We start from the raw sequence: 27714 nt of genomic DNA, 5'->3' as shown, positions 1-27714 counted from the left end.
CAATAGTGTGCAACACAGTTTTAGGGGAATACAAGCTCTCTCCTGGCCTCTGCAGGCACCAGGCACACACGTGGTTCCCACACAAACTCAGAGACCGAAGAAAACCCAGTCTTTTAGAAAATTAAAAAACTAGTAAATGAAAATAAAGTGTTTTTCTAAGCCTGCAGTATAAAGGAGTGAGTAGAGTCTCCTGTGTAAGACAGTGAAAGAATCAAAGTAAAAACATAACACAAAAAGGAAAATCTCTTGAATCCATGAAGCAGTAAAAGAGTGCTCAAAATGAGAGGAAAGGAAACTTTGGGAACAGGTAGATGGGCTGAACTGTCTCACTAATGCATTTGGTGGTTGGGGAGGGGTCCCCAGGAGCTACTTTCAAAACCTGGAGTAGATGAGAGCCTGGCTGGCTCCACTGGAGACAGTAAGAGAACTCAAGAACCTTAAGTCCACTGGGTTCTACTGAAGCAGAGATTCTACCTAGAGATCTGTGTGCAACACTAAAACATGCCTGTGGTTTCACTGTGTCTATGGTTAGATGCTATGTTGAGAGGATCCACTGTCAATTAGCAGCCACTGAGAGAGGGAGAAATTAATCTTCCCCAGGGATTATCCAATACCAAGTGTTCCATAGTAAATATATACATGTGGATAATTGTATACACGTGTATAAATGCACACATGTGTATAAATGCATTAGTTTATAAGTATGTACATATATGTAAATTCATACATGTATATAAATGTATACATGTGTATAAATATATACATATTTATAAATGCACACGTTTATAATTGTATACATGTGTACAAGTGTGTAAATCATTTAAATGCATCCATGTGTATAAATACATACACATGTATAAAAGTATGAATGTATATATGTATGAATGAATGCATAAATGTATATAAATGCATATGTATAAAATGCATACATGTATATAAATACATACTTGTTTATAAAGATATACATGTGTATAAATATATGTATGTATGTATATAAAGGCATATATGTGCATAAATGTATACATGCATAAAAGTATACATGTGTATACATGCATACATATATATATATAAATATGTACACCTGAATAAATGCATACATAAGAACTCCTGGAAGCAGTCATGTTTGCAGAATGGCTGATTAGAAGTTTTGTGGTGTGGAGAGTTGGAATGTTGCAGTTCTAGAAACTCATTACCTTATTCTAGACTGACTATAGTGCCCTGAACAGCCATTTCTTGGACACCTCTTCAGGTGAGCTAATCTCCTATAATTAAATCTAGTAACTTCGCAGAACACTGGATTCCACAACCTAAATGGTAAGAGGGACATCAGATAGCATCTAGGGCCTTTTCCATCTTGCCTATGACATCATCATTCATGTTTCCACCAATTTATTTGGTTTACATTTTTTTAATTTCCTATGAAAAGTTCATGAAACTACCTTCACATTGGAATGTGGAATCTGTAGCCACCTAACTATGTGTTTACTGGCCATGGTCATGAAAATTTGGACCTAGGATAAATTCTCTATCCATTTGAGCTGGGCTGAGTCTTTTCCAATGATATAAAAGCAATATTCAAACCAGACAATTGATTCAGCTGGTTATAGTTGTACACTTTTATGTTTGTATATGTGTGCATTTTCCTTTATAACAATAATTACAAAACAATGAATTTGAGAGGGAATGGAGTTGGGGAGATGGAATTGAGTTGGAAGCAGGAAAAGAAGGAGGAAATTATAGAATTATCTTTTAAATGTGGAGGTATAGAGGAGGAGAAATGATCAAAATATATTGTCTGCACATTTTTAAGTAAAAAACAAAAATAATAAATTAAAACTTCAATATACAAAAAGTTTTAAAGATTGACGAATATAACACATTGATATCAAGGCAATTCCACAGGGTGTTGGTATCTTATTCTGCCATAAGTTCTGAGTGGTAGAAAGAATAGAACATGGGTTTTAGAGAGCAGGAGTACAGGACAATTATACACCAGAGGGATCAGGAGCAGGTAACTCGTCTAGGGAGAGCATTAGAGAGAGTCCGGCCCTGGACACCCACAAACCAAGCGTCTCCCCCAGAGGGTTATCCTGGAGTTTGAATGAAAACTCTGAGATTTAGTCCACTGGGTTGGTAAATATATAGAATTGTTAAACTGTTGATCATTGCAAGGAAACCCAAGGCTTTGAGGCTCCTGTGGTCAATCTGAGATCCAAAGCCCTCCTGCCTGGTGATTAATACCCAACAGGTTTTCAACTGTCAGTTCATGTACTGTTCCCATGTTAACATGGCTTTCCTAATCTCATGTCTCCATGGAGACATCCCCTAGCTAAACAGTAACCAGAGTAATATGTTCTGGGGTGGTCCCAGACAGTGAGAGAATCTAGCCAGCTCCCAGAATTTATGGCTCAATGTGGCTACAGAATTCTGATATTCAAAGTGGGAAAATGGCTCCTACTAACACAGGCCACTGGACTTCAGAAACTCATCCAATAAAGACTCAGGAACAACATAATCCAAAGAAAGGACAAGAGTTCACACTGTCAGCTGACCTCCCTCCATATGTACAGCTGGAAGTGTGCAATTACTGAGGACAGGGTGAGTCCTTTCTGCTATACCTCATCTTCTTTTCTTTATTTTTAAACTGGATTCAAAATGTCTCCACTACATGTAGAAGAGTATGTATGTTTTCATTATTGCTAATGTCTTACATGCATATATATGCATAGAATTTGTTTCCATCAAATCTACACCATGCCCTCACGATCCACTTTGGATGCTAGGAGGTAAGAATACAGTTTCTATGTCAGCTCCAGCTTGATTTTTCCTTGTCCTATGACTCAACTATATGATATCCTTACCAAATATGTCCTACCATCAAATTCTGGAGGCTAAACCAAGAGCAAACAGAATAGCTTGTAATGTTTAAGTGTATGTGGACAGCAGTTACAAGCAGCTTAAAACAAGTTACCCAAGCTTAGCACCGGGCTTTGTTTTTTATGGCACATGATATTTTGGAAAGTCCTTATCCAGCAGTTACAGAATATTCCTATCCTATTTAAATGCTTTGTGTGTGTACAGTAGTACATTTCTATTAGGTTTCCACCAAATCTTACTGTAAGTTATTCCATTACACACTCTCTGTGTTCTGCTTGAACATCACTTACTACTTAACCCTGTCTGCTTCAGGATTTCCATTCCTTTCTTTATACAACTTGTGTTCTATTCCTTCACTAGTGAAATACCCTCTACATTTCACATTGCTAGCTTCTGGATTTATATGGATGTTCCAGTTAAGCAAATAACTGCAGATTCAAAAACTAGCATCTGCATATGAGAGAAAGCATTTGGCTTTGTCTTATTGTGTCTGGGTTACTTCATTCAGAATGGTAATTCCAGGTGTAGCCACTACATGTGAATTTTATAATTCTATTTTTTCAGTTGAATAAAATATCTATTCATCTGTTGATGAACATTGAGACTGCTTCAATTTCATGGCCATTTTAAATAGAGCAATGTGAACATGAATGACCAAGAAATCCTATAGTAGGATATGCTGTCTTTTAGGTATATGCCCAGGATTGGTAGACATAGAGGATAGTGTAAATACCTTTCCACAAATGTAGAATGCCTCTAAACTAATTTCCATAGGGCCTACAGTAGTTTGTGGTCCCTTTAGCCCACATAAATGTTAGCATTCATTGTCATTTATGTTCCTAGGTAAGATAAAATCTCAATGAAGCTTTAATTTGTATTTCACTGATTACTAAGGTGATTGAACATGTTTATACTCTTTCTCTGCCACTTGTATCTTATCTTTCCTGAACTTTCAGTTTAGTTACATGTGTTTTAAATTGGGTTGTTTGTTTTATCAATAGTTAAGTCAATGTTTGTTGATAAGACACTGGGACCTCTATTTCCTGTTAGCCCCACTTCTCTGGTTTTGGATCAAGTGAGAACTTCTGAGATGCAATCTTGAAGCCATTCAGTAATGATGTCTGAATGGGTTACCTAAAGTGTTTGTGGCCTGTGCACCAGGCTGTTTCTTTCATTCTACTAGGTACCCTTCATATGGAAAGGAATGCTGCTCCTTTTTCAATTGAGACATTTCCCTCCAGCAAATCTCTTGGTCCACAAGGGGACACCCTGGGTTGGAATTCTTTTCATCAGGACACTTACCCTCCTCTCTCCCTTCCTTGCTGTCCCTACTAATGTGTTCTCTGATTACCCCTGCAGTTTGCTCTGCATACTCCTCATGTGCCTTCTCCAATCTCTTTTCCTTCTCAGACTTACTCATTCCATCAATTCTTCTTGTCATATTGCAATTGGCTTGGCCTCAGGACAGCTCAATAGCCAAAGATGCACACTGAATTTCCAAATGCCCACAAACTGTAACAATTTCTGCCAATCCACAAGCATATGATCCCAAAGTCCCTTATTTTTAAACTCATTCTGCCCCCCCTCTCAAAAATCGATTGTCTTTGTTTTCTTTGCTCCATGCTCCTGTCTCCTCTCCTCTTTTGTCCTCTGCTTGCTCTGGTCCCTTCTTCTGATCAATTGATATAGTTTTGGGGTATGGGTAATATTAAAAACTGTGTTATTCTGTTGCACCCTATAAATAAGGTGACTCTGGGGTTGCATTTTATACTTTTCCCTCCAGATATGAGCATGGTGTTTCAAAGATTTTTAGAATCTGTCCTGTGTTAAGCTAGCCACCTGAATATATGATAGTGAGAAGAGGAGCAAAACAGAATATCACCGGAAAAAACCTCTATGTGATTTAAAACATACAAAAGCAAACTTTTCCCAATAGGGGTTATGGCTGCTAATTGACTCCCCTTTCTTATATCCCTAGATATTTTGCTAAAGTTTAAAATTTATCTTAAAATTTCTAAGAAAATTTTATAAAGTTTCTGTATCTTAGGATTTGTAAATTCATTGGATGTGGTTTAAAAATCTGCAAAACAGATAACAAAATTTACTTCAAATTTGTAACAAAAAGACTTAATAGTTTAAAAAAAATCTACAACATGCTTCTGTTTAGCTGGGATTCAACTCTTGTTTAGGAAGATAAATCTTATACACTATAGTGTATATGTGACTTGGATTCAATTCCTGTTTGTGGCAAATAGAACTCACTGCAGCAAATGTTTGATGAAGGTGTATGATTCCTAATGTTCTAAGAGTTCAAGATAACAGAAACTGATTTAGCAATGTATGTGTGACTAGTTATGTCATTTCTAACTGTATTCAACACTAGGCATCTAGAAAATCTAGATAAGGAGCAACATGCATCATCTAATGAATAGGGTATATTTGATAAATAAAGTTTATAATTTTGTAAATTCTATCAAGGTAGCAGAAAAGGGCTTGAAGATGAAGTTATATCCTCTTTGTCTTTATTAACTTTGTTATTGTTTAGCTATTTGCATAAACTAAGTCATATAAGAAAATCTTATCCTATAAAGTACACTATGAAAGATCATGAAGTAATGTTCCCAGTCTCATTGTGGACTGTATTTGTGGTTTAAATTTTCATTTTCTTGCTAAAGGATCTACAATTAAACCTTCAATTCAAAAGTTTAAGGCTCAAATTTAAACGGGATAAGCATTAAAATTCTAATCTTATAAAAGCTTAAACTTTGTTGTAAACTGTAAAAGACAATTAAGACACGGAAGCTAATGATCAGTCACTTCATAAATGCTTAAGTTTTTTAATGTGCTCAGAGCTGTGCTTTTGGTCATGATGAATATTAATGTAATACCTTTACAGAGGGACAAACTCTAGCCTTCTGTGTATGCTATCAAGGACAATACAGAAGCAAGTATGCAAGTAACTAAAAATAAGCGAAGTTTTTTTCCAAATATTAAATTATACCATGTCCTTCAAACAACTCAGAGAGATCTGCTGAATATGGAACTGAAGGTACTTAATAAAAAGGCTTCCACTGATAGACAAAAATACCAGGTTCAGGAATCAGCAGTTGAAGTATCCACAAATACGATGGGGAAACAGACTCCACCTGGATCTCACTTCAACTGTGGTGATGCTAACTACTGCACTAATAACTGGCATATGCTTTTCCCACCACCAAGTCCCTGCCAAAACTGTGGACACTGTTGGTCTGAATGCCCTACTTTGCTTGGTCATGATACATTCATTTCCCCAAGTTCATGCTACTATCTCTGTTTGGGTCCACCAGCCTTTGCTTTGGCCCTAAGGTACGAGTCTATTATAGCTATTTATAGACTCTGGTTACTTGCTTTTTCTACAATGAGATTTCATGGCAGATTACAGTCATCAAGCTTATATATCTAAAACTTTTATCTCCACAAATAAACTTAAAAAATGAAAGATTCAGAGGTTTGGAACTTAGATCCACCTGTGACAGATCACACAGACTTCAAATATGTGCTGCTGTCAGTTAACAATTCAAGCTTTCCTGCCTACTGTCCCTGAGGATGAGCTATTTTATTTTCTGGTCTTAGTACTCCTTCTACCTAATGCTGTAGTAGGCTACTCGACTACAGTCTTTCCATCCTGTGATAGTTTTCCTAAGAGTAGTTTAAGTGCCAAATTTCAGGTATCTTGGGATTTTCTCTTCACATATTCCATAACACCACAACTAGAAGGAATATAGGCCTGGAAATCTGTTCCCTGATCACAGAGAAGTGCATTGATATAGCCTTCAAAAAGTATTTCTAAGTGGAGGACCATCCTATCTTGAGTTGATATTCAAAAGAACAAAGGTATCAGTTATAGTGACAATAAATAAATCAGGAATTATGAAAAACCATGCAAAATAATTCCTCCACAATATCATAACTAACAAACAAATGAAGTCATAGATATTCAGAGAGCCCAAGTGTCATATGAGTAGTTCAAAAAGTAAAAAAGATAAATGACCTAAGAGAAGATAGAAACAAGCAAATGAATTCAGTTGTACATTGAGACAAGACTAAACACTGTGCAGGAGAAGATCAAAGGCTGAGGGACAAGTAAAACAGCAATATATATCAAGGACTGAGTGCCAAGAAAGACAAAACCTACAGGAAAATTGACATTATGGGGAAGAGTAAAAGAGATAGAATGTTTGAAATGAAAAAAAAAAAAAAAAAAGGAAACCAAAAACCTCCAATAAAAGCACTGTGGAACTTGAGCCCAGAAGAACCAACTAAGCAAAAGACAAAATATCAGGCATGAATACTGCATCAAAAATATCAATGCAAAATAAAATAAGTAGTAAACATGACTAGTTGTCCAAACTCTGAGATCCTTTAAAGAGGCCAATGCAAGATCAGGTGGGATAGGAAATGCTAAGATAAGTACTAAACTCGGAGATTCAGAAGAAACTCCCCAACTCTCTAGAAAGACGCAGACATTCAAACACAAGACATTAGACATTTAGATTCCCAAAGATATGTGAAACTGGAAGAACTTCTCCTTGACAGATTAGAGTCAATCTGAAAAAAAAAAAAAATGTAAGCCTGACCATAGAATCACAGCATGGATAGACAGAAAGTTGGTGATTTCCCTCTTTGATCTCTACCTAACCGGAATAATGAAGAAGAGGAAAACAAAGGTCTGTAGACGCATAATAAAAGAAGAAAGTTTGCAATGGTTTTCACATCCTGTGTATGCAGATCATTAATCTCAAATGAATTACATGTGTAGAGATGAACTTGCACTGTCATGTAGCCAGAACACCGTCAGCACAGTCACATAAGTACTTACAAAGGGATTTCTACTGGATCCGGTTTTTTCTCAAATGTTATCTTGTTTGCTTCTGATATTTCTAGTGTGATGTAAATAGGGATAAATGCACCTATGATTATGTCAGCTTTCATATAGGTGCTGGGTTCCCAGTAGTCAGAACAGCTCTGATGAGTCATTTCCCCTAATGTAAGCAATAATTGCTGGATTAAGAAGAGACAAAGCAAAGGAAGGGACATGGCAGGGTCTTTGCAATACAGAGACAATGCCCAGCACTTAGGCTGAGCCAAGGAGATTATTGGCTTACATCATGGAACAGGCTCAGACCTCAACAGGGTCAGAGAAGACAGTAGCTACAGCTGGTTCTTGGTCCTGCATCAGGCTTTCTGGCTGCACATAGGCTATGGTTCTCATGCAAATCAAGGGCACAGACAGAAGCACAGTCCAGACAAGCGAGGGTAAGATGGTGCTGAGATTCTCCTCTAAGTGTAACTTGAGTGACTCTGAATGTGTTGACTTTTCTTGCTTCTATTTCCATCTCATACATGTGCTCTGGGGATCCCACAGTCCTGGGACTCTGCACCTGCATCCTCAATGCTGATGAAAAACATGTTTGTGTCTTTCCTTCTTTTCCACCTCTATGATTTCATCATGGTCCACAGTGACTTTGGAGAGGACAATATCCAGAGACAGAGTTGTAGGTCATTAACCCAGCTGGTTTGTTTTGGATTGCTGTTTGGAGAGACACATAGAGGAAGTGTGAACAAATGAGAAAAAGTCATAGTTGACTCCACAAAGCACACACTTGTGATATTCCATACAATGCTTTCAAGAGAGGGTGAAGCAGTGGTGTGAGTTTCTCCTGTCTTTCACAAGCACACTGACCTTCTTTTAATCCTCACTCTAGGCTTGCTCACTCTATTTGTAGCAATAATTATGCAGAAATTATGTAGAAAGGAGTGTGTTCCCTGACAGATATAGGGGACCATTTCCCACCTTACCCAAGCACAGTATTAAAGTTCCCACACAGTAAACTGTGTTCTATTATTTAGTGCACTCTGCTATAGCACCTCACCCAGTATAAAGTCTAAACAAAACAAAACAAAACAAAAAAAAAAAAACCCCAACTAAATAGAATACTTCATCTCCACACTACTTCACCTTTCCTATAATACCTTTTTATCAGGAATATTCTTGATAAAATTTCATGGTTTTGTTATATATTTCTGATAATTATCATATGGTAGAAATCAAATCAAATATGGCATATGTATATATGCTACACTGGTAACAACAATTTATGAAGAAAGAGGCCATCAATTTTCAAAAGAGCATAGAGGGGTACACTGGATGCTTTATAGAGAAGAAAGGGATGAGCAATCAAGTAATTAACTCTCAATAAATGAATAAGCAAACAAGTAAGTAAGTAAGTAAGTAAGTAAGTAAATAAATTGATGTGTCTTATGCATAAACTTACAAAATTTTGGTTATTGGAACCCTTATATATACCCAATGAATTTTTCCTCAGAACAATATATGTTATTCTTATTAAATCTCTTCAAAATCTTGAGGTCTTCAAGACAATCCAGTCTTCACCTTCACATCTTCATGTGCAAGACACTCTAGGCCTCCATTCAGTGATATACTTGAGACATGTCTCTGCTATGGGGGCAAGTTCCATAGCACCCTTCTTCTGTCCTTACCTTCAGAACCATGTGGCCAAAGCTGCTGTGTTCTGCTAACTACTGAGACTAGAACATAGCCCTTTTGTTCAATTACTTCTTTACTAACATCCTATTTCAATCCTTACCTTCTTTGCCTAAGCTTAGCTGTTCTAGACTTGCTCTGTAGACCAGGCTGGCCTCAAACTCAGTTTCACCAGCCTCTGTCTTCCATGTGGTAGGGTTAAAGGCATGCACCATGTTACATGCTCTGAGACTTTCTTTGATTACTTTCATTAGTTTGAAACTTAGCTGGGTGAAATTTTGCTCTGAGGGAGCCCCACTGCCTTTTTTCCAAGTTCTTAATATGACTGTCTCCTTATTCATTTTTATTATAAATCTTCACTAGTATTAGCATTAATAAACAAATTAAAGTCTATACTAAGTCTAGTATATTAAGTCTAGTCTATTTTGAGATTTCCTCTGCCCATGGGATCAATCCAAATTCATCCCTAACTCTTCATTTTAGCCTTAGCCAAACTCTTCAGATGAGGGAAAAAATCAGCCACATTCTTTACCAAAATATGACTAGAATGATCTCTAGGCCATATATTTTTGTCTTCTGTAACCTCGAGAACAGCACCCACAGTTTATCAAATCACACTGAGCATCACTGTCTTCCATGATTCTGTTAGGATAGTTCATTAAGCAGCACTCAAAGCATTCAACTACTTTTCTAATCCACAGACCCAATGTCCATATTTCTTCAAAGAAATGCATTGTCATGTATATCACAGCAATACCCCAATCCCTACTATCAAGTTCTCTCTTAGTTAGGGATTCTATTACTGTGAAGAGATGCCATGGTCATAGAAACTTGTATAAAGGAAAACATTTAATTGTATTGGCTCGTTTACAGGTAAGTTTAGTCAATTATTGTCATGTTTGGAAACAAGACAGCATGCAAGCAGCTATTGTGCTAAAGCAGGATTTAAGTGTCCTTACATCTTGATTCACAGGCAACAGGAAGTGGTGTGAGACACTGGGTACTGTCTTGAGAATATATGAAACCCCAAAGTCAACTCTGGAGTGACACACTTTCTCCAATAAGGCCACACCTACTCCAACAAAGCCATGCCTACCAATAGTGCCATTCCATTTGGGAACCATTTTCTTTCCAACTGACACAGGCTCTAATTATTTTATTGGTTAATTTTCTTGTAATATTTCTTCTATCCTTTTACCCTGAAATGATATCTGTCCACGATGGTAAGGAGTGTTTAGAAGATGCCAACAGCAGAAAAAAATGTATCTTGTTTTCTAATCCATTCTGGTAGTCTCTGCCAAAGAACGGAGGCAATTGAAGTTACAAAATTCCAATGAACAATGTTTATTGATATCTGCTTTTTCGTTGTTATGGTGTTGATATTTCTTGCACTTTTGAATTGCTGCTCTGGTGTTATTTATTTCCATTTTCCCCTAGGTATGGTTAACCTCATCAGATTTATATTTTCTTTCTATTGCCTTCTTGAGAGTTGGAAATAAAGATTGATGCTGTCTACTTTTGTTTTTATGATGGATTATTTTTCTTGTTTTCTGATTGTAAGTTTTGCTGGGTATATTAGTTTCAGTCTTTTAAAGTCTGGATAGCATCTGTCTAGGCTCTTCTGAAGTTTAGAGTTTCTTTTCTGGCTCATTCTAATTGGTGCTCTGTGTGCTTCTTGTACATTGAAAAACAAGAGCTAATACCAATACTCCTCAAATTGTTCCATACAATAGAAACAGAAGGTTCATTACCAAACTTTGTTTTTACAAGGCCACAATTACCTTGGTACCCAAGCCACACAAAGACACAAACAAGAAAGAGAACTACAGACCAATATCCCTCATGAACACCGATGCAAAAATACTTAATGAAATACTGGCAAATTGAATCCAAGAACACATCAGAGAAATCATGCACCATGACCAACTAGGCTTCATCTCAGAGATGCAAGGATGCTTCAACATATGAAAATGTATCAATGTGATCCACCATATAAACAAACTGAAAGAGAAAAACCATATGATCATCTCACTAGATGCTGAAAAAGCCTTTGACAAAATCCAACACCCTTTCATGATAAAGGTCTTGGAGAAATCAGGGATAACAGGAACATACCTAAACATAATAAAAGCAATATACAGTAAACCAACAGCCAACATCAAACTGAATGGAAAGAAGCTTAAGGTGATTTCTCTAAAATCAGGAACAAGACAAGGCTGCCCTCTATCTCTATATCTCTTCAATATTGTATTAGAAGTTCTAGCTAAAGCAATAAGACAACAAAAGGAGATGAAGGGAATAACATTGGAAAGGAAGAAGTCAAAGTGTCACTATTTGCAGATGATATGTTAGTTTATATAAGTGACCTGAAAAACTCTAACAAGGAACTCCTACAGCTGATAAACATCTTCAGCAAACTAGTAGGATACAAGATAAATTTTAAAAAATCCATAGCCCTATTATATACAGATGACAATGGAGCTGAGAAAGAAATCAGAGAAATATCACCCTTTATAATAGCCACAAACAACATAAAGTTTCTTGGCGTAACACTTACCAAATAAGTGAAAGGCAAATAAAGAACTTTGTGTCTTTAAAGAAAGAAATTAAAGAAGATACCAGAAATTGGAAAGATCTGCCATGCTCTTGGATAGGTAGTATAAACATGGTAAAAATGGCAATCTTGCCAAAAGCAATCTACAGATCCAATGTAATTTCCATTAAAATCCCAGCACAATTCTTCACTGACTTTGAAAGGATAATATTCAACTTTATACAGAAAAACAAAAAGAGCCAGGATAGCCAAAACAACCATGTACAATAAAGGGACTTCAGGAGCCATCAACATTCTCTATTTCAAGCTCTACTATAGAGCTATAGTCCTGAAAACAGCTTGGTATTGGCACAAAAATAGACAGGTAGACCAATGGAATCAAATCAAAAATCCTGATATTAACCCACACACCTACAAACAACTTATTTTTGCCAAAACAGCTAAAAGTATACAATGGGAGGAGGAAAGCATCTTCAACAAATGGTGCTGGCACAACTGAATGATAGTGTGTAGAAGACTACAGATAGACCCACGTCTATTGCCATGCACAAAACTCAAGTCCAAATGGATCAAAGACCTCAACATAAATCCAGCTACATTGAACCTCTTAGAAGAGAAAGTGGGAGGTACCCTTGAACAAATTGATACAGGAGACCGCTTCCTAAACATAACAACACTAGCACAGACACTGAGACCAACAATTAATAAACGGGACCTTCTCAAACTGGGAAGCTTCTGTAAAGGCTTGACAGTTGACAAGACCAAACAACAGCCCACAGACTGGGAACAGATCTTCACCAACCCCATATCTGACAGAGGGCTGATATCAAAAACATACAAAGAACTCAAGAAATTAGTCACAAAACACCAAATATCACTGTTAAAAAGCATAGTACAGAACTGAAGAGAGAAATCTCCATACAGGAATCCAAAATGGCTGAAAGACAGTTAAGAAACATCCTTAGCCACCAGGGAAATACAAATCAAAACAACTCTGAGATACCATCTTACTCCTGCCAGAATGGCTAAAATTAGAAACACTAATGACAACTTACGCTGGAGAGGATGTGGAGAAAGGGGGAAACTCCTCTACTCCTGGTGGGAGTACAAACTTTTTCAGCCATTTTGGAGATCAGTATGGCGGTTCCTCAGGAAAATGGGAAGCAGTCTACCTCAGGACTCGGCAATTCTGCTCTTAGGCATATACCAAATTATCCACATTCATGCAACAAGGACATCTATTCAACTATGCTCATAGCAGCATTATTTGTGATAGCAAGAACCTGGAAGCAACCTAGATGCCCCTCAACTGAAGAATCTACATCCATCTACACAATGGAATATTACTCTCTCTCTCTCTCTCTCTTTCTCTCTCTCTCTGTGTGTGCGTGTGTGTGTGTGGCAATGGAATCTTGAAATTCGCTGGCAAATGGATGGAAGTTGAAGAAACCCTCCTGAATAAGGTAACCCAGTCACAAAAAGAGGAACATGGTATGTACTCATTCATATATGGATTTTACACATAGAACAAAGGATCACCAGCCTATAATTCACACCACCAGAGAAACTAGGATAGAAGGAGGAACCTAAGAGATTTGTGCAGGGTCCCTCACGAAAGTGGAAAGGGACATGATCTCCTCAACATAGTGGGATTTTGGGGGGCAGTGAGTGGAGAAGGAGTTAGGAGAAAGAGAATGGGAGGAAAGGAGAGCATGTGGGACTAGGAATATTGATTCAGGGGTGGAATAGATGAGAGTAAAAAATAAAATAAAATAAAGAGATACCATAAAAGAGGGAACCATTATAGGTTTGAAGAGAAAACTGACTTTTGAGAAATGTACAGAGACCTACAAGATGACGCCAACTAACAATCTAACCAATAGTGGAGAGGCTACCTTAAATGCCCTTTCCCGATAATGAGATTGATAATTACCTTATATGCCATCTTAGAGCCCTCATCCAGCAGTTGATGGAAACAGAAACAGACACCCACAGCTAAACACTGAACTGAACTCCTGGAATCCAGTTGCAGAGAGGGAGAAGTATCGTGGTTAAATAAGGATCAGGATAAACAAATAGGCCGAATAGATGTTTATTCATGGAGAAATAACTTACAACCTAGACAGATGAACACCAGGAAATTCAACCCGAAGCTCTCCTGTCTGAGTCATGACAGCAAGAGAGCTTTTCCCGGCTCTCCCTCCGATTTCCTTCCATAGGTCACTTCCGCCCATGGCTCCACCCCCCAATTTTCCTTTTAGTCTAAAGAAAAGATTTAGGCTTAATACAAAACTATATACAAAACAGTGAATAACAAGTGTGTTCTAAGAAAAGGAAAATCGAGAACAAAATGACCTACATATCTAGTCCTAGGGTGAAGGCATAATGGAGTTTACAATAGAGTTGTCCTAAGCTGGAAAACGTAAGTCTAGTCCCTCATCAAGAAGGAAAATAACAATACTAGAGTAGACAGGAAGTGCGGATGGACAACTTCCAAAAGGTACAGCAAGGACAGAAACAGCAAGCCATCTGGACAGTCACCCAAGGTCTCACAGCAACGTTGGTACACCCAGTTTTTGGCTAAGGCCAAGAGAACTTGACAGACCACAACAACAGCAGGGAGGTAGAATGGCTGTCTTACCCTGACTTGGCAAGGTCAAGCAGTCTTCTATATTTGTCTCCTGCAAGCACATAAGACTGCATGTCCAAATCAGTGGTCAAGGTGGGGGCAATTCTTTGCCCAACAGGCCATTAGCTGAGGCGAGAATGAACTCTAGAAGGAGCAACAACAGTGTCCAACATATTTTTGGGAAAGTGCACGGTGCTGTCAGGAGCAACAGTGTCTCATGTTAATGGAGTACTAATATTAAAACATTTAAATGCCATATTCTGCATGTCTATGAAGTGATTGAAGATTAAGCATCTATATCTGACTAATCTCATAGGTACAGGAAACATGAGTGAAGATAATCTGTAATACTCAGGAATTTAGCTAAAAGACTGATTAAAACTTCCCTGAGTAAATCAGGAACAAATACTTAAACAATATAACTATTTACATATACATACATGTAAATCCCTAAAATAGAGGTAGAGTATAAGTGTCAAGACAAGAGGTAGAACTATAAAGGGCAGCAAGATAAATATCCCAAATTGTATCAATATACAAAATGTCTTGAATACAAGAAAAGTATACATACATAGAATATGGTAAAAATAATGTGCATAAAACATTGTAAGTGGAAAGATTTAACACAATATAACAAAATATAAACTTAATTTTACATAGCTTACCACATAAGAATACATAACAATGTAAGCTGTAAAATACTATCTCATTCTTACTCAAATTCACAAGAAAATAGGCTAATCTACCTATATCCCATCTAAACCAGGTCCCGTGAAAATCCTAATCCCACTTCTGACACCAGATATCGTGGTTAAATAAGGATCAGGATAAACAAATAGGCCGAATAGATGTTTATTCAAGGAGAAATAACTTACAACCTAGACAGATAAACACCAGGAAATTCAACCCGAAGCTCTCCTGTCTGAGTCATGACAGCAAGAGAGCTTTTCCCGGCTCTCCCTCCGATTTCCTTCCACAGGTCACTTCCACCCATGGCTCCACCTCCCAATGGGCATGGTCAATGCCACAGAAGGACTATCTCACTACAGAGAAGTGATGAGCAAAGTGGCCAAGACCAGGCTGGAGAAACCCACAGAAACTGCTGACCTGAACAAGGCAGAGCTCATGAACCCCAGATTGATAGCTGGGGAACCAGCACTGAACCTACACAGACCCCCTGAATGTGGATCTCTGTTAGGAGGCCTGGAAAGTCCAAGGTACCTCTGATAATGGAACCAGGATGTATCCCTAGTGCAGGAAGGAACTTCTGGAGTCCTTTTGCTGTTGGAGGTATACTCCCTTAGCCCAGAGACATGTGGGAGGGCTTAGGCCCTACCCCAAATGACTTGACAGACTTTGATGATTCCTCATGGAAGGCCTCATCCTCCCTGGGGAATGGATGGGAGAATGGATGGGGGAATGGATGGGGGAATGGATGGGGGAGTTTCTGGAAAGCATAGGACGATGGGAGGTAAAGGGAACTTGGATTGATTTGTAAAATAAAAACATTAAATTTTTTAAAAAAGAAAAAAAATTCGAAAAGTCAAAGGAAATGAAAAAAATTTCTTGATAACTATCACTTACCAAAATTAATTCAAGAACAGACAAACAACTTAAATATATAATCCCTAACAAAATAGCAGCAGCCATCACAAGCCTTCCAAAAAAAAAAAAAAAAAAAAAAAAAAAAAAAAAGCCCAGGGTCAGATGGCTTCATTGCAGAATTCTATGAGAAATTCAAGGAAGAGTGAATACCAATACTCCTCAAATTGTTCCACACAATAGAAACAGAAGGTTCATTATCAAACTGTTTTTATGAGGCTACAATCACCTTGGTACCCAAGCCACACAAAGACACAACTAAGAAAGAAAACTACAGACCAATATCCCTCATGAACATCAATGCAAAAATACTCAATAAAATACTGGCAAAAAGAATCTAAGAATACATCAGAGAAATCATCCAACATGACCAAGTAGGCTTCATCCCTGGGTTGGGTTGCAAGGATGGTTTAACATATGAAAATCTACCAATGTGATCCACCATATAAACAAACTGAAAAAGAAAAACCATATGATCATCTCCCTCGATGCTGAAAAAGCCTTCGACAAAATTCAATACACTTTCACGATAAAGGTCTTGGAGAGATCAGGGATAACAGGAACATACCTAAACATAATAAGAGCAATATACAGTAAACCAATAGCCAACATCAAACTGAATGGAGACAAGCTTAAGGTGATTTCTCTAAAATCAGGAACCAGAAAAGGCTGCCCTCTCTCTCCATATCTCTTCAATATTGTACTTGAAGTTCTAGCTAAAGCAATAAGACAACAAAAGGAGATCAAGGGGATACAAAATGGAAAGGAAGAAGTCAAACTGTCTCTATTTGCAGATGATATGATAGTTTACATAAGCGACCCAATAAACTCTACCAGGGAACGCCAAGAGCTGATAAACACCTTCAGCAAAGTAGCACGATACAAGATAAACTCAAAAAAATCCATAGCCCTATTATATTCTGATGACAAAGAGGCTGGGAAAGAAATCAGAGAAACATCACCCTTTACAACAGCCACAAACAACATAAAGTAACTTGGGGAAACACTTACCAAACAAGTGAAAGACCTATATAGCAAGAACTTTGTGACTTTAAAGAAAGAAATTAAAGAAGATACCAGAAACTGGAAAGATCTGCCATGCTCTTGGATAGGTAGGATAAACATAGTAAAAATGGCAATCTTGCCAAAAGCAATCTAAAGATCCAATGTAATTTCCATTAAAATCCCAGCACAATTGCTCACTGAACTTGAAAGAATAATAATCAACTTTATATGGAAAAACAAAAGACCCAGGATAGCCAAAACAATCCTGTACAATAAAGGAACTTTAAGAGGCATCACCATCCCCGACGTTAAGCCCTACTACAAAGCTATAGTCCTGAAAACAGCCTGGTATTGGCACAAAAATAGACAAGTAGATCAGTGGAATCAAATGGAAAATCCTGATATTTACCCACACACGTACGAACACCTGAATTTTGACAAAACAGCTAAAAGTATACAATGGGAGGAGGAAAGAATCTTCAACAAATGGTGCTGGTACAACAAGATGATGGTGTGTAGAAGACTGCAGATAGACCCATATCTATCTCCACACACAAAACTCAAGTCCAAATGGATCAAAGAACTTACATAAATCCAGCCACTCTGAACCACTCAGAAGAGAAAGTGGGGGGTACCCTTGAACAAATTGGTATAGGAGATCACTTCCTGAACATAATTCCAGTAGCACAGACATTGAGATAGACAATTAATAAATGGGACCTCCTCAAACTTAGAAGCTTCTGTAAGGCAAAGGACATAGTTGATGAGACCAAATGGCAGCCCACAGAATGGGAAAAGATCTTCACCAATCCTACATCTGACAAGGGCTGATCTGCAAGATATACAAAGAACTCAAGCAACTAGTCAACAAAACACCAAACAACCATATTAAAAATGGGTGCAGAACTGAATAGAGAACTCTGAATAGAGGAAATCAAAAAGGCTAAAAACATTTAAGAAAGTGCTCAACATCTTTAGCTATCAGGGAAATGCAAATCAAAACAACTTTGAAATACCATCTTACTCCTGCTAGCATGGCTAAAATTAGAAACACCAATGGCAATTTATGCTGGAGAGGATGTAGAGAAAGGGAAACATTCCTCCACTGCTGGTGGGAGTGCAAACTTTTTCAGCCATTTTGAAGATCAGTATGGAGGTTTCTCAGGAAATGGGAATTAGTTTACCACAGGACCTGGCAATTCCGCTCTTAGACATATATCCAAATGATCCACATTCACGCAAAAAGGACATCTGTTCAACTATGTTCATAGCAGCATTATTTGTAATAGCAAGAACCTGGAAGCAACCTAGATGCCTCTCAATTGTAGAATGGATATAGAAGATGTGGCACATCTACACAATGGAATACTACTCTGTGGAAAAAACCAATGGAATCTTGAAATTCACAGGCAAGTGGATGGAACTTGAAGAAACCATCCTGAATGAGGTAACATAGTCACAAAAGAGGAACATGATATGTACTTGCTCATATATAGATTTTAGACATACAGCAATGGATCACCAGCCTATAATTCATACTGCCACAGGAACTAGGATACAAAGTGGATTATAAGAAATTCATATAAGTTCTCTCACAAAAGGAGGAAAAGACAAGTTTTCCAGAGCACATGGGAAGTGGGGGGGCAGTGAGTTGAAAGTGAACAAGGAGAAAGAGACAGGGAGGAGAGGAAAGCACGTGGGACTAGGAAGCTGAGTCAGAGGAGGCATAGATGTGTGTGTGTGTGTGTGTGTGTGTGTGTGTGTGTGAGAGAGAGAGAGAGAGAGAGAGAGAGAGAGAGAGAGAGAGAGAGAGAGAGAGAGAGAGAGAGAGGGAGGTCATATAAGAGGGAACCATTGTAGGGTTGAAGAGAAAACTGAAGCTAAAGAAATGTTCAGAGACCTTCAATACTGACCCCAACTAACAATTTGAGCAACAGTGGAAAGGCTACCATAAATGTCCTTCCCTGATAATGAGATCAATGATTAACTTATCCACCATCATGAAGCCCTCATCTAGTAGTTGATGGAAACAGAAGCAAATACCCACAACTAAACACTGAACTGAACTGGAATTCAGATGCAGAGAGGGTGGACAAGACCAGGCTGCAGAAACATATAGAGACAGCTGACCTGGACAAGGAGGAGCTAATGGTCCCCCAGACTGATATCTTGGAATCCAGCATGGGATTGACTCAGACCCCCTGAACCTGTGTCTCATCTAGAATGCCTGAGCAGTCTAAGGGACCTCATACAGTGGAACTAGGATGTATTCCTGGTGCACAAAAGGACTTTGCAGGCACATCCCCATTGGAGGGATAATCCCTTAACCTAGAGACAGGAGAGAAGTCCTAGTCCCAAATACCTTGACAGATTTAGATGACCCCTCCAGGAGGGCATCACCCTACGTGTGAAGTGGGGGAGAATGGAATGGAGGGGGGTTGAGGTGCATGGGAGGGTGGGAGAGAGGAAAAGAGGGATGGAGGCAGAGGGAACTGGGATCGATATGTAAAATAAAAAAAAATAAAATAAAATCACCATAGAGTCAGAGAATCCCAGCTCAACATCAGCTGTCACCAATGAAGATTACAATACTGGAAATGGGTTACATGAAATAGAGATGTTGGTCAAGAAGTCTGTTTGGAACACCCAAACAACAGAGGCATTTGCCATGACTTTAGATTGCTCTCCACAAACTGACTGCAAGACCCTATTGCTGAAGAAAATTCCTACCCATAGAACCTTCACAACTATATTGTAACTTTGATACAGGAGGTACTCTGCATGCTACAAAAGAAGAAATTAAACACCAAACCAAATTCAAATTTTATGAGCTATGATGGTGTTTTGCCTGCAAGATTTGCTAGTGCAATGGTTGTTGAAGTGATCAACCAATATCCATAAAAATAAGTTCAACTCCACTAGATTGAACCCATACCTGGCACTGCTTTGGTGACTAAGAATATGAAAGTAGGTAGCCTAGGAATCTAGGAAACAAGCAAGTACCACTCTTCTGCTAATAGAATGTAGCAAGAGAATGACCACTAGTGACATTATGGTATATTCTTAGACCAGTACCTAGCTCAGCCATCATTAAAGAAGCTTTCTCCTATAGCAGATGGGAACAAATATAGAGACCCACACAGACAATACACAAACAGTGAAAGACTTTGGAATATTCACCCATAAATGGGGTATCTCCATCAAATTACTACTCCATATTCAGGTTAATTGAGCCAGAAGAGATTAAGAGTCAGAGTGCATTAGGACCCCAAAGAACAAAGTCCTCTAAAAATACAGAGCCTGAGACAGGGCCTAGAAAGTTCTGTGCCACTTAGGATTCTACAGCTGAAATGAGAATTGGACACCTGCCTTCATCAGTAACCCTTTCTCTAATGGATAACCACATGCAAAGGAAAAATTAATTTTCTCCAAAAGAGATTCATTAGGGAAACAAACTACTCTTTAGGGTAAATCTCTCTCTCTCTCTCTCTCTCTCTCTCTCTGTCTCTCTCTCTCTCTCTCTCTCTCTCTGTCTCACACACACTCTCTCTCTCTGTGTATGTATGTATGTATGCATGTATGTATCTATGATGTATGTATGTATACCAAAATCTGATTTATCATATTCTATATCAGTAATACATAACAAAACCAGGATATATTAGCAAGGGCAATTTTGATAAATAGTATTACAGAAAAGAAGAAGTGTAGAGACGAAGTATTATTCTATTTAGTTGTGATTTGTTACAAAATGTAGGCAGAGAGGGCTGTAAACGGATTGCACTAATGGCAGAAAACATTTCTCTTGGGAACTTTAATGCTGTGGTTGAGTGAGGTGGGAAGTGATATTCTGTATTTCTCTGGAACACACTTAGTACTTTCTACATCTGCATAATTATTCTTACAAATGGTGAGAGCAAAACCAGAGTGAGGATTAAAAGATGGTCAGTGTCCTTATGAATGACAGACAGTATAATCTCACAACACTGCTTCAAACTCTAGGAATGCTTTTTATGGAATATTGAAAGTGTGTGCTTTTTAGGTCACCTATGGCTTTTTTTCACTTGTTTTTTCATTTCCTCTATGTGTCTCCCCAAACAGCAATCCAAAACAAACCAGCTGGGTTGCTCACCTACAACTGTCTCTGGCTATCATCCTCTCCAAAGTCACTGTGGACCATGATGAAATCATAGAGGTGGGAAAGAAGGAAAGACACAACATATTTTCACCAGCATAGAGGATGCAGGTGCAGAATCCCAGGACTATGGGATCCCCAGAGGACATGTATGAGAGGGAAATAGAAGCAAGAAAAGTCGGCACATTCAGGGTCACTCAGGTTACTGTTAGATGAGAATCTCAGCACTGTCTTACCCTCACTTGTCTGAACTGTGCTTCTGTCTGTGCCCGTGTCTGGCTTGAGAACTATAACCTATGTGCAGACTGAAAGCCTGATGCAATATAGGAACCAGCTGTATCTCCAGTCTGAGCCTGTTCCATGACCTAAGCCAATAATCTCCTTGGCTCATCATAGTTGCAGGGCATAGTCTGTGTGTAGTTCAGATCCTGTCATGTTCCTCCTTTTGCTTTGTCTCTTCCTACTCCTGCAGTATTTCTTTACATTAGGAAAAATGACCCATTATACCTGTTTTGAGAACTGGAAGCCCATCACCTACATGAAAGCTGACATAATCCTAGGTGTATTTATCCCCATTTACTTTAAACTAGAATTACAACAGAAATTCCAGATGCCATTTGACACAAAACTGAATCTAAGTCTCGATCTCATTCAGTAAGTACTTGTGTGACTGTGATGAAGTTGTTCTGGCTACATGACAGTGCCTGTTCATCTGTGTGCATGTAATTCCTTTGAGAATAACAAACTGTATATGCAGAAAAGTGAAAATCATTGCACATTATCTTCCTTCATTTATGCATCTACAAACATTTGTTTTCCTCTTTATTTTTCTAGTCAAGTAGAGATCAAAGGTAAAATACCAGCTGTTGTGTCTGTCCATTCTATGAGGCACCTATTGACTCTAATATGGGAAAGAAAGGTCCAACATTTTCATTAGGGAATGTAAATGTCTTGTGTTTGAATGCATGTTACTTTTCACAGACATCAAGTTTCAGATAAATCCGCATGTCTTTAGAATGTGTCTTAGTATCTTTTAATCCATGTGTTCTGCATTGATCTTTTGAAAATACCCCAGGATTTTGACACTGAGGACATATTTATTATTTAGTTTTTATTGATATTATACTCCAGTGTTATGAAAATCACATCCATCATGCCTGATGTTCTGTCTTCTCTTTAGTCAGTGGTGCTTGGGTCACATTCCCACTGCATTTTTATTGTTGGCATTGTGTTTTCCATTTACAACAATTTTACATGTTCTTTTCCTCCCCAATAATTTCAATTTCTGTTTAGGATTTGTCTTTCTTAGCATTAAGTCTTTGACATATATATTGCTCCTTTACTTGTCCCTCCGCCTTTTTTCCTCTACAGCATTGCACCTTGTCTCAATGCTTAGTTGAATTCACTTGTTTGTTCCTATCTGCTTTTAGGTTATTCATCTTTAACATTTGAATTACTCATTTGGCACTGGATCTCTGTGAGAATATTATAGTTCATTTTTTGGTTAGGTATGATATTCTGAATGAGTAATTTGGAATTGCTTTTTATATTTCCTGTTGCTTGTTTCTATTGTTGCTATCATCTGTGCCACTGCTCACTTGAACATCAATTCTCAATTAGGATGATCTTCTACTGAGAAAAATCTTCTTGAAGGTTTAACACATTTACTGCTGTGTGATCAGGAAACAAACTTCTAGGTCTGTAGTCCTACTAGATGCGTTATTGAGTATATGAAAAAAAGTCTCAAGATGTTTAGGAATGTTTCACAAGTTAAAAGACTGTAGTCCTGTATCTTGCTACAGCAGGAGGTGGGAGAGAACCCATCCCCAAGGACAGGCAGTAGGGAGCAAAGTTTGACCTGTTAACCAACAACAGCACTTGTCTGGAATCTGTCTGATCTGTCATAGGTGGGTCCAAGTCTTGACTCCATGAATTCTACATTAGTGTTTATAAGTTACAGATAGAGATAAAGGTTCTAATATATTATCATGACCACTGGCTGCAATCTGCACTGAAATCCTCATTGTAGAAGAAGCATTAACGAGGATCTCTAGTTGTACACTCATGCTTTAGAGCCATTGTAAAACCTTGGGGGCCTATTTTCCCTCGGATATCTGTCCAGATTTTATATATTTATATCATATTGTATGCAGAACAATAAGTAGCTATTTTAAATCTGTATTTAGAAAATTGAAAGGAAATTTAAAATTTTGCCCTTTCACTATGGAAATAGTAGTCAGTACTTTATCAAAGCTAGATCAATAGCTTATCACAACACAGCTGATTAATAATAAAATATGTACCTTTCAAAGTGTAAGACTCATTTACTACAGCTTAAATAACTTAAACAAACCTTTGCAGCTTAGATTTACCATCCTTAATTTACTCCCCTTGACCATCAAAAGTCATGTCAATTTCAAACCATTTTCTATCTGATCTTTACCCAGGAGACATAGATGATTGCTTAATGGGCTCAAGGATTCAAAAGATAATTGCTTCGGTTTGATTCTCATTTAAGTCAATTTCGTGAGATTATCATTTTCAGTGTGAAGTCTGTCAGCAATTAACTCTGTCTGTGACTCTCCCTTTCTCAAGACATGACCTATGAGATTATAAAAAGAAATTTTCACATATGATAGGGACAGACGATACAGTTGCAGCCTTGTTGGTAAGGACCTGAGTAGATCTGATTGGTCCTGCTAAACCTATACTGCTACAACTTGCTAGCAAAACTACAAGAGACCTGAGAAAGACAAATGTCATTAGGAAACATAATCCAAATTGCCTCTGTATCTGTTGAAATGACCAAGACTTACCTGAATCCTGGGAAGCCAGTCTTGGATCCTCTATGGTGAACTGTATGTCTGTTTGGAGCACAGGTTGTATGTCCTTGGATGTCATATAAGACACCATTAGACTTTGGCTGCCACACAGGGCAGCATCAGCCAGCAACCATTAGACTCATGAGACCTGAGCCATTTCTCTGAGAAGAGGAACTTGGAAAACTGACCTGCCTTGTCCAGGCAGAGCAGGGCATTCAACCCAACAGTGTCCAAATTTGTGCAGGGACCTATTGTTGGGTAAAGCTTATGCCACTTCGTGGCCCAGTGGTCAATAAAACCTCAGTTGATGTAAAATCCAGGTGGAGTCTGTTTCTCCCATCTTATTTCTGTACAGCCTCAACTGCTGATTCCAGAAGCTTGTATTTTTGTCTGCCAGGGGAAGCCTTTTTATTAAATTCCTAAAGTTCCATATAGAGCAGATATCTCTGCTTTTTGAGGGATATGGCATAATTTAATAACTATACCTTATTGAAAAAATTTCTTAGTTTTAGTGACATGCTTTAGACTTGTCCTTAATGACATGTATGAAAGGCTAAGTATTGTCTCACTCTAAATGAATTCCATTTTTATTCACTATGTTCAAAAATATACATCTGAGCACATGAAAGAATCTGATCATTGATAAAGTGACTGATCTTTAATTTGCATGTCTTAATTATTTTCTTCTGTTTACAAGTTAGTAATTTTTATAAGATTAGAATTTTACATAGTTATCCATGTTAACTTTGAGGTTTAAAATTTTGAATTAAATGTTTATATGAAAATACTTTAACATTAAAATAAAACTATAAACCAATTAAGTCCAGATCAACTCTGGGAGCATTAATATTGTGATCAATAATAGCATATTTTAGAGAATATATGTTTCTTATATTACTTAGTTTATTAACATACTTCAAGATTAACATAGTTAGCTACAAAAAGTGTATAAGTCTATATCCATGTCAGTTTGTGTTAGCCTGGAAAGACTTTAGGAATTTTTATATGCTTTATTTTACAAATATATCTTATTAAATACATGTTCTTTATCTACATTTTCCAGGTGCCTAGTGTTGAACACATTAATGACATAACTGATCAGACGTGTGTCTTTAAATCAGTTTTTGTTTTCCCAATTAGTCTCTTAGATCCTTAGGAATTATAAAGCTTCATCAAACATTTGCAGTAGTAAGTTTTATCTCTCAGGAGCAAGAATCAAATCCAAATAACATGTACAATATGCTGTGCCATATCTATTTTTCTAAATAAATTGACTCCCAGTTACAAAAAGCATGTTGCAGTTTTTAAAAAAACTTTTCTAGTCTTTTTGTTAAAAATTCCTACCTGTCTGCTTATAATTGATTTTCCTGGTTTTTTAAACCATATCCAGTGAATTTATATATCCTCAGCTACAGAAACCTTAGGAAGTAGTCTTACAAACATTAACATTAATTTTATATTTTATTAAGTTTTAGGAATATAAGAAAGGGAGTAGATTAGTAGCCAAAATCCCTACTGGAGAAATATTGCTTTTCCTATACTTTAAACCACACAGTGTCTCTTCCTGTGCTATTTCCTCTCCTCACTGTCTTAGATTCTGGTGGTCAATCAGACACAAAACAGACATGGAGACATCTTAGATGTCTATCACTGATGAATGATCTTGAACCTGTGATAAATGTACACAATTGAATTTTATTCAGCTGAAAACACAAATAAAATTATGAAATTTGCATGCAATGGTTGGAGCTGGAATTTCTATTCTGAAGTTGGTAACACAGACATAGTAAGAAAAAGCCAAATTCTCCCTCAAATGCAGATGCTAGATTTGAATTTTCAATTATCTCTATTTAACTGGAATACCCATATAAATCATGAGACCATTAAGGTGCAATGGAGATGGGATGTCACTAGCAGGAGCATAGAACACACATTGTATGAAGAGGTGAATTGAAATGCTGGAGTAAGCATGGTTAAGTATCAGGTGATATGACAGCAGAGGAGAGGAGAGGAATGGAGTGGAGGGGAGGGGAGAGGAGGAAAAGAGAGAGTATGTGAAAGAAACAACTAACTCTATACCTTGAACAAAACTTAATGGAGATGTATTACTATAGAAGCTTCCTAAAGACATACATTTATAAAGCATTTACATGGGGTTAGTTTATAGCTGAGGGATAATGCCTCGGTCGTTGAGCAAAAATCTCAGTGGTAGATACAAGTTACTTTTGAGTTGTTTGTTAATGCTGTTGATATATACTCAAATATTACAAGCTATTTCCATTAGCTTGGCTATCCCCCAAATGAAGTGGTAGGACCTGTTTGATAAGAGAATCACAGAGTTGAGCCACAGGACATGTAGAATCAAGGTGGATCTGACATAGAAACTGTATTCCTACCTGTTAGCATCCAAAGTGGATGGTGGGAGCGGGTACAGATTTGATGAAACCATATTATATGAGTATAATACATTAGCAAATAATGAAACTATAAATGCTCTGCTAGATTTAGTGGAAGAAACTTCAATCTAGTTTAAAATAGAGACATGAAGAAGAAGCAGAAAGGAATATACCTGTACTCTGTAATTTCAGATTTCCAGCTGTACATATGGAGGGATGTCAGCCGACAGTGTGAAATGTGTCCTTTCTTTGGCTTATATAGCTCCTGAGTGTCAATTGGGTGAGTGTCTGATATTGGCCACCCTCTTCATAGGACGCATTTTGCTCCTTTGACCATCAGAGCTCTGTAGCCACATGGGGCTGGCTAGATATATTCACTGTCTTGGAACACCCAGAACATACTGCTCTGGTTGCTCTTTAGCTGGAGGATGTGTCCTTCATGTCTTGAGACTGGGAAACCATGTTAGTGCCATACATTACCCCAGCTGTGTGTAGGATTCCCTGGGATTTGGATCCTTGAAAACCAAGTGTATAAGTATTCAATGATAACAAACCAAAACAAACACAGAGGCAGTTTGAATTTGAGTGTATTTTGCAGCTTTTAAACAAGGCCTTTTATAATAAAACTAGTATCTTCTAAGAGTTTGTGTGTTCAGTGAAGCACTACCCAAATAATATCATCATTATTAGGCACAGTAATACGCAACTTATCCAACAATAAATGAGAAAATCATTCAAGGCTAACCACAGCCAACTGCCTATATCTAAGATCAGGTTAATAAATGTTTATGGTCAGTTTATGTTTAACATTTGTTGCCTTGCTCCTGTGAGTCTTTGAAATAGAGCTATTTTGACTCTTTCTGATTAAAAAGCTTTCTTTACTAAATCTTTTAACTCACCCTCGATTACACATATGGACATATACATACAGTCATATAAAATTTTGTTGTTGGGAAAGTTTTTGTCAATACTATTACTATTTACAAGTATGAATAATATAATGATTCAAAAAGCACTGGTTTTCCTAGAGACTATATCATGGTGAGAGACCATATCCCAGGGGATGGTTTCTCATTTATTTCTTTTGTTTGAAAAGTCATTGAAGGTTTTCATGAACATTTTGTTGATACAAGGAAAGAATAGTAGAATA

General features: G+C 37.6%; 2 protein-coding genes across 2 annotated transcripts in view; one reads left to right on the top strand and one right to left on the bottom strand.

Moving 5' to 3' along the window:
• LOC127237077 (vomeronasal type-2 receptor 26-like) overlaps nt 1-7953 on the bottom strand; it is a 35997-nt gene extending 28044 nt beyond the window's left edge. The window contains exon 1 of the mRNA XM_051205114.1: nt 7736-7953. Coding sequence (XP_051061071.1) covers nt 7736-7953 — 218 coding nt within the window. The remainder of the gene's footprint in view (nt 1-7735) is intronic.
• A 13826-nt stretch (nt 7954-21779) lies between these two features.
• LOC127237076 (vomeronasal type-2 receptor 116-like) overlaps nt 21780-27714 on the top strand; it is a 55294-nt gene continuing 49359 nt past the window's right edge. Inside the window, exon 1 of the mRNA XM_051205113.1 lies at nt 21780-22000. Within this exon, the coding sequence (XP_051061070.1) occupies nt 21780-22000 (221 nt within the window). The remainder of the gene's footprint in view (nt 22001-27714) is intronic.

This window comes from Phodopus roborovskii, unplaced genomic scaffold (assembly GCF_943737965.1).
Source record: "Phodopus roborovskii unplaced genomic scaffold, PHOROB, whole genome shotgun sequence".
Taxonomy (NCBI): Eukaryota; Metazoa; Chordata; class Mammalia; order Rodentia; family Cricetidae; genus Phodopus; species Phodopus roborovskii.
This window is presented reverse-complemented; position numbering and strand designations above follow the sequence as displayed.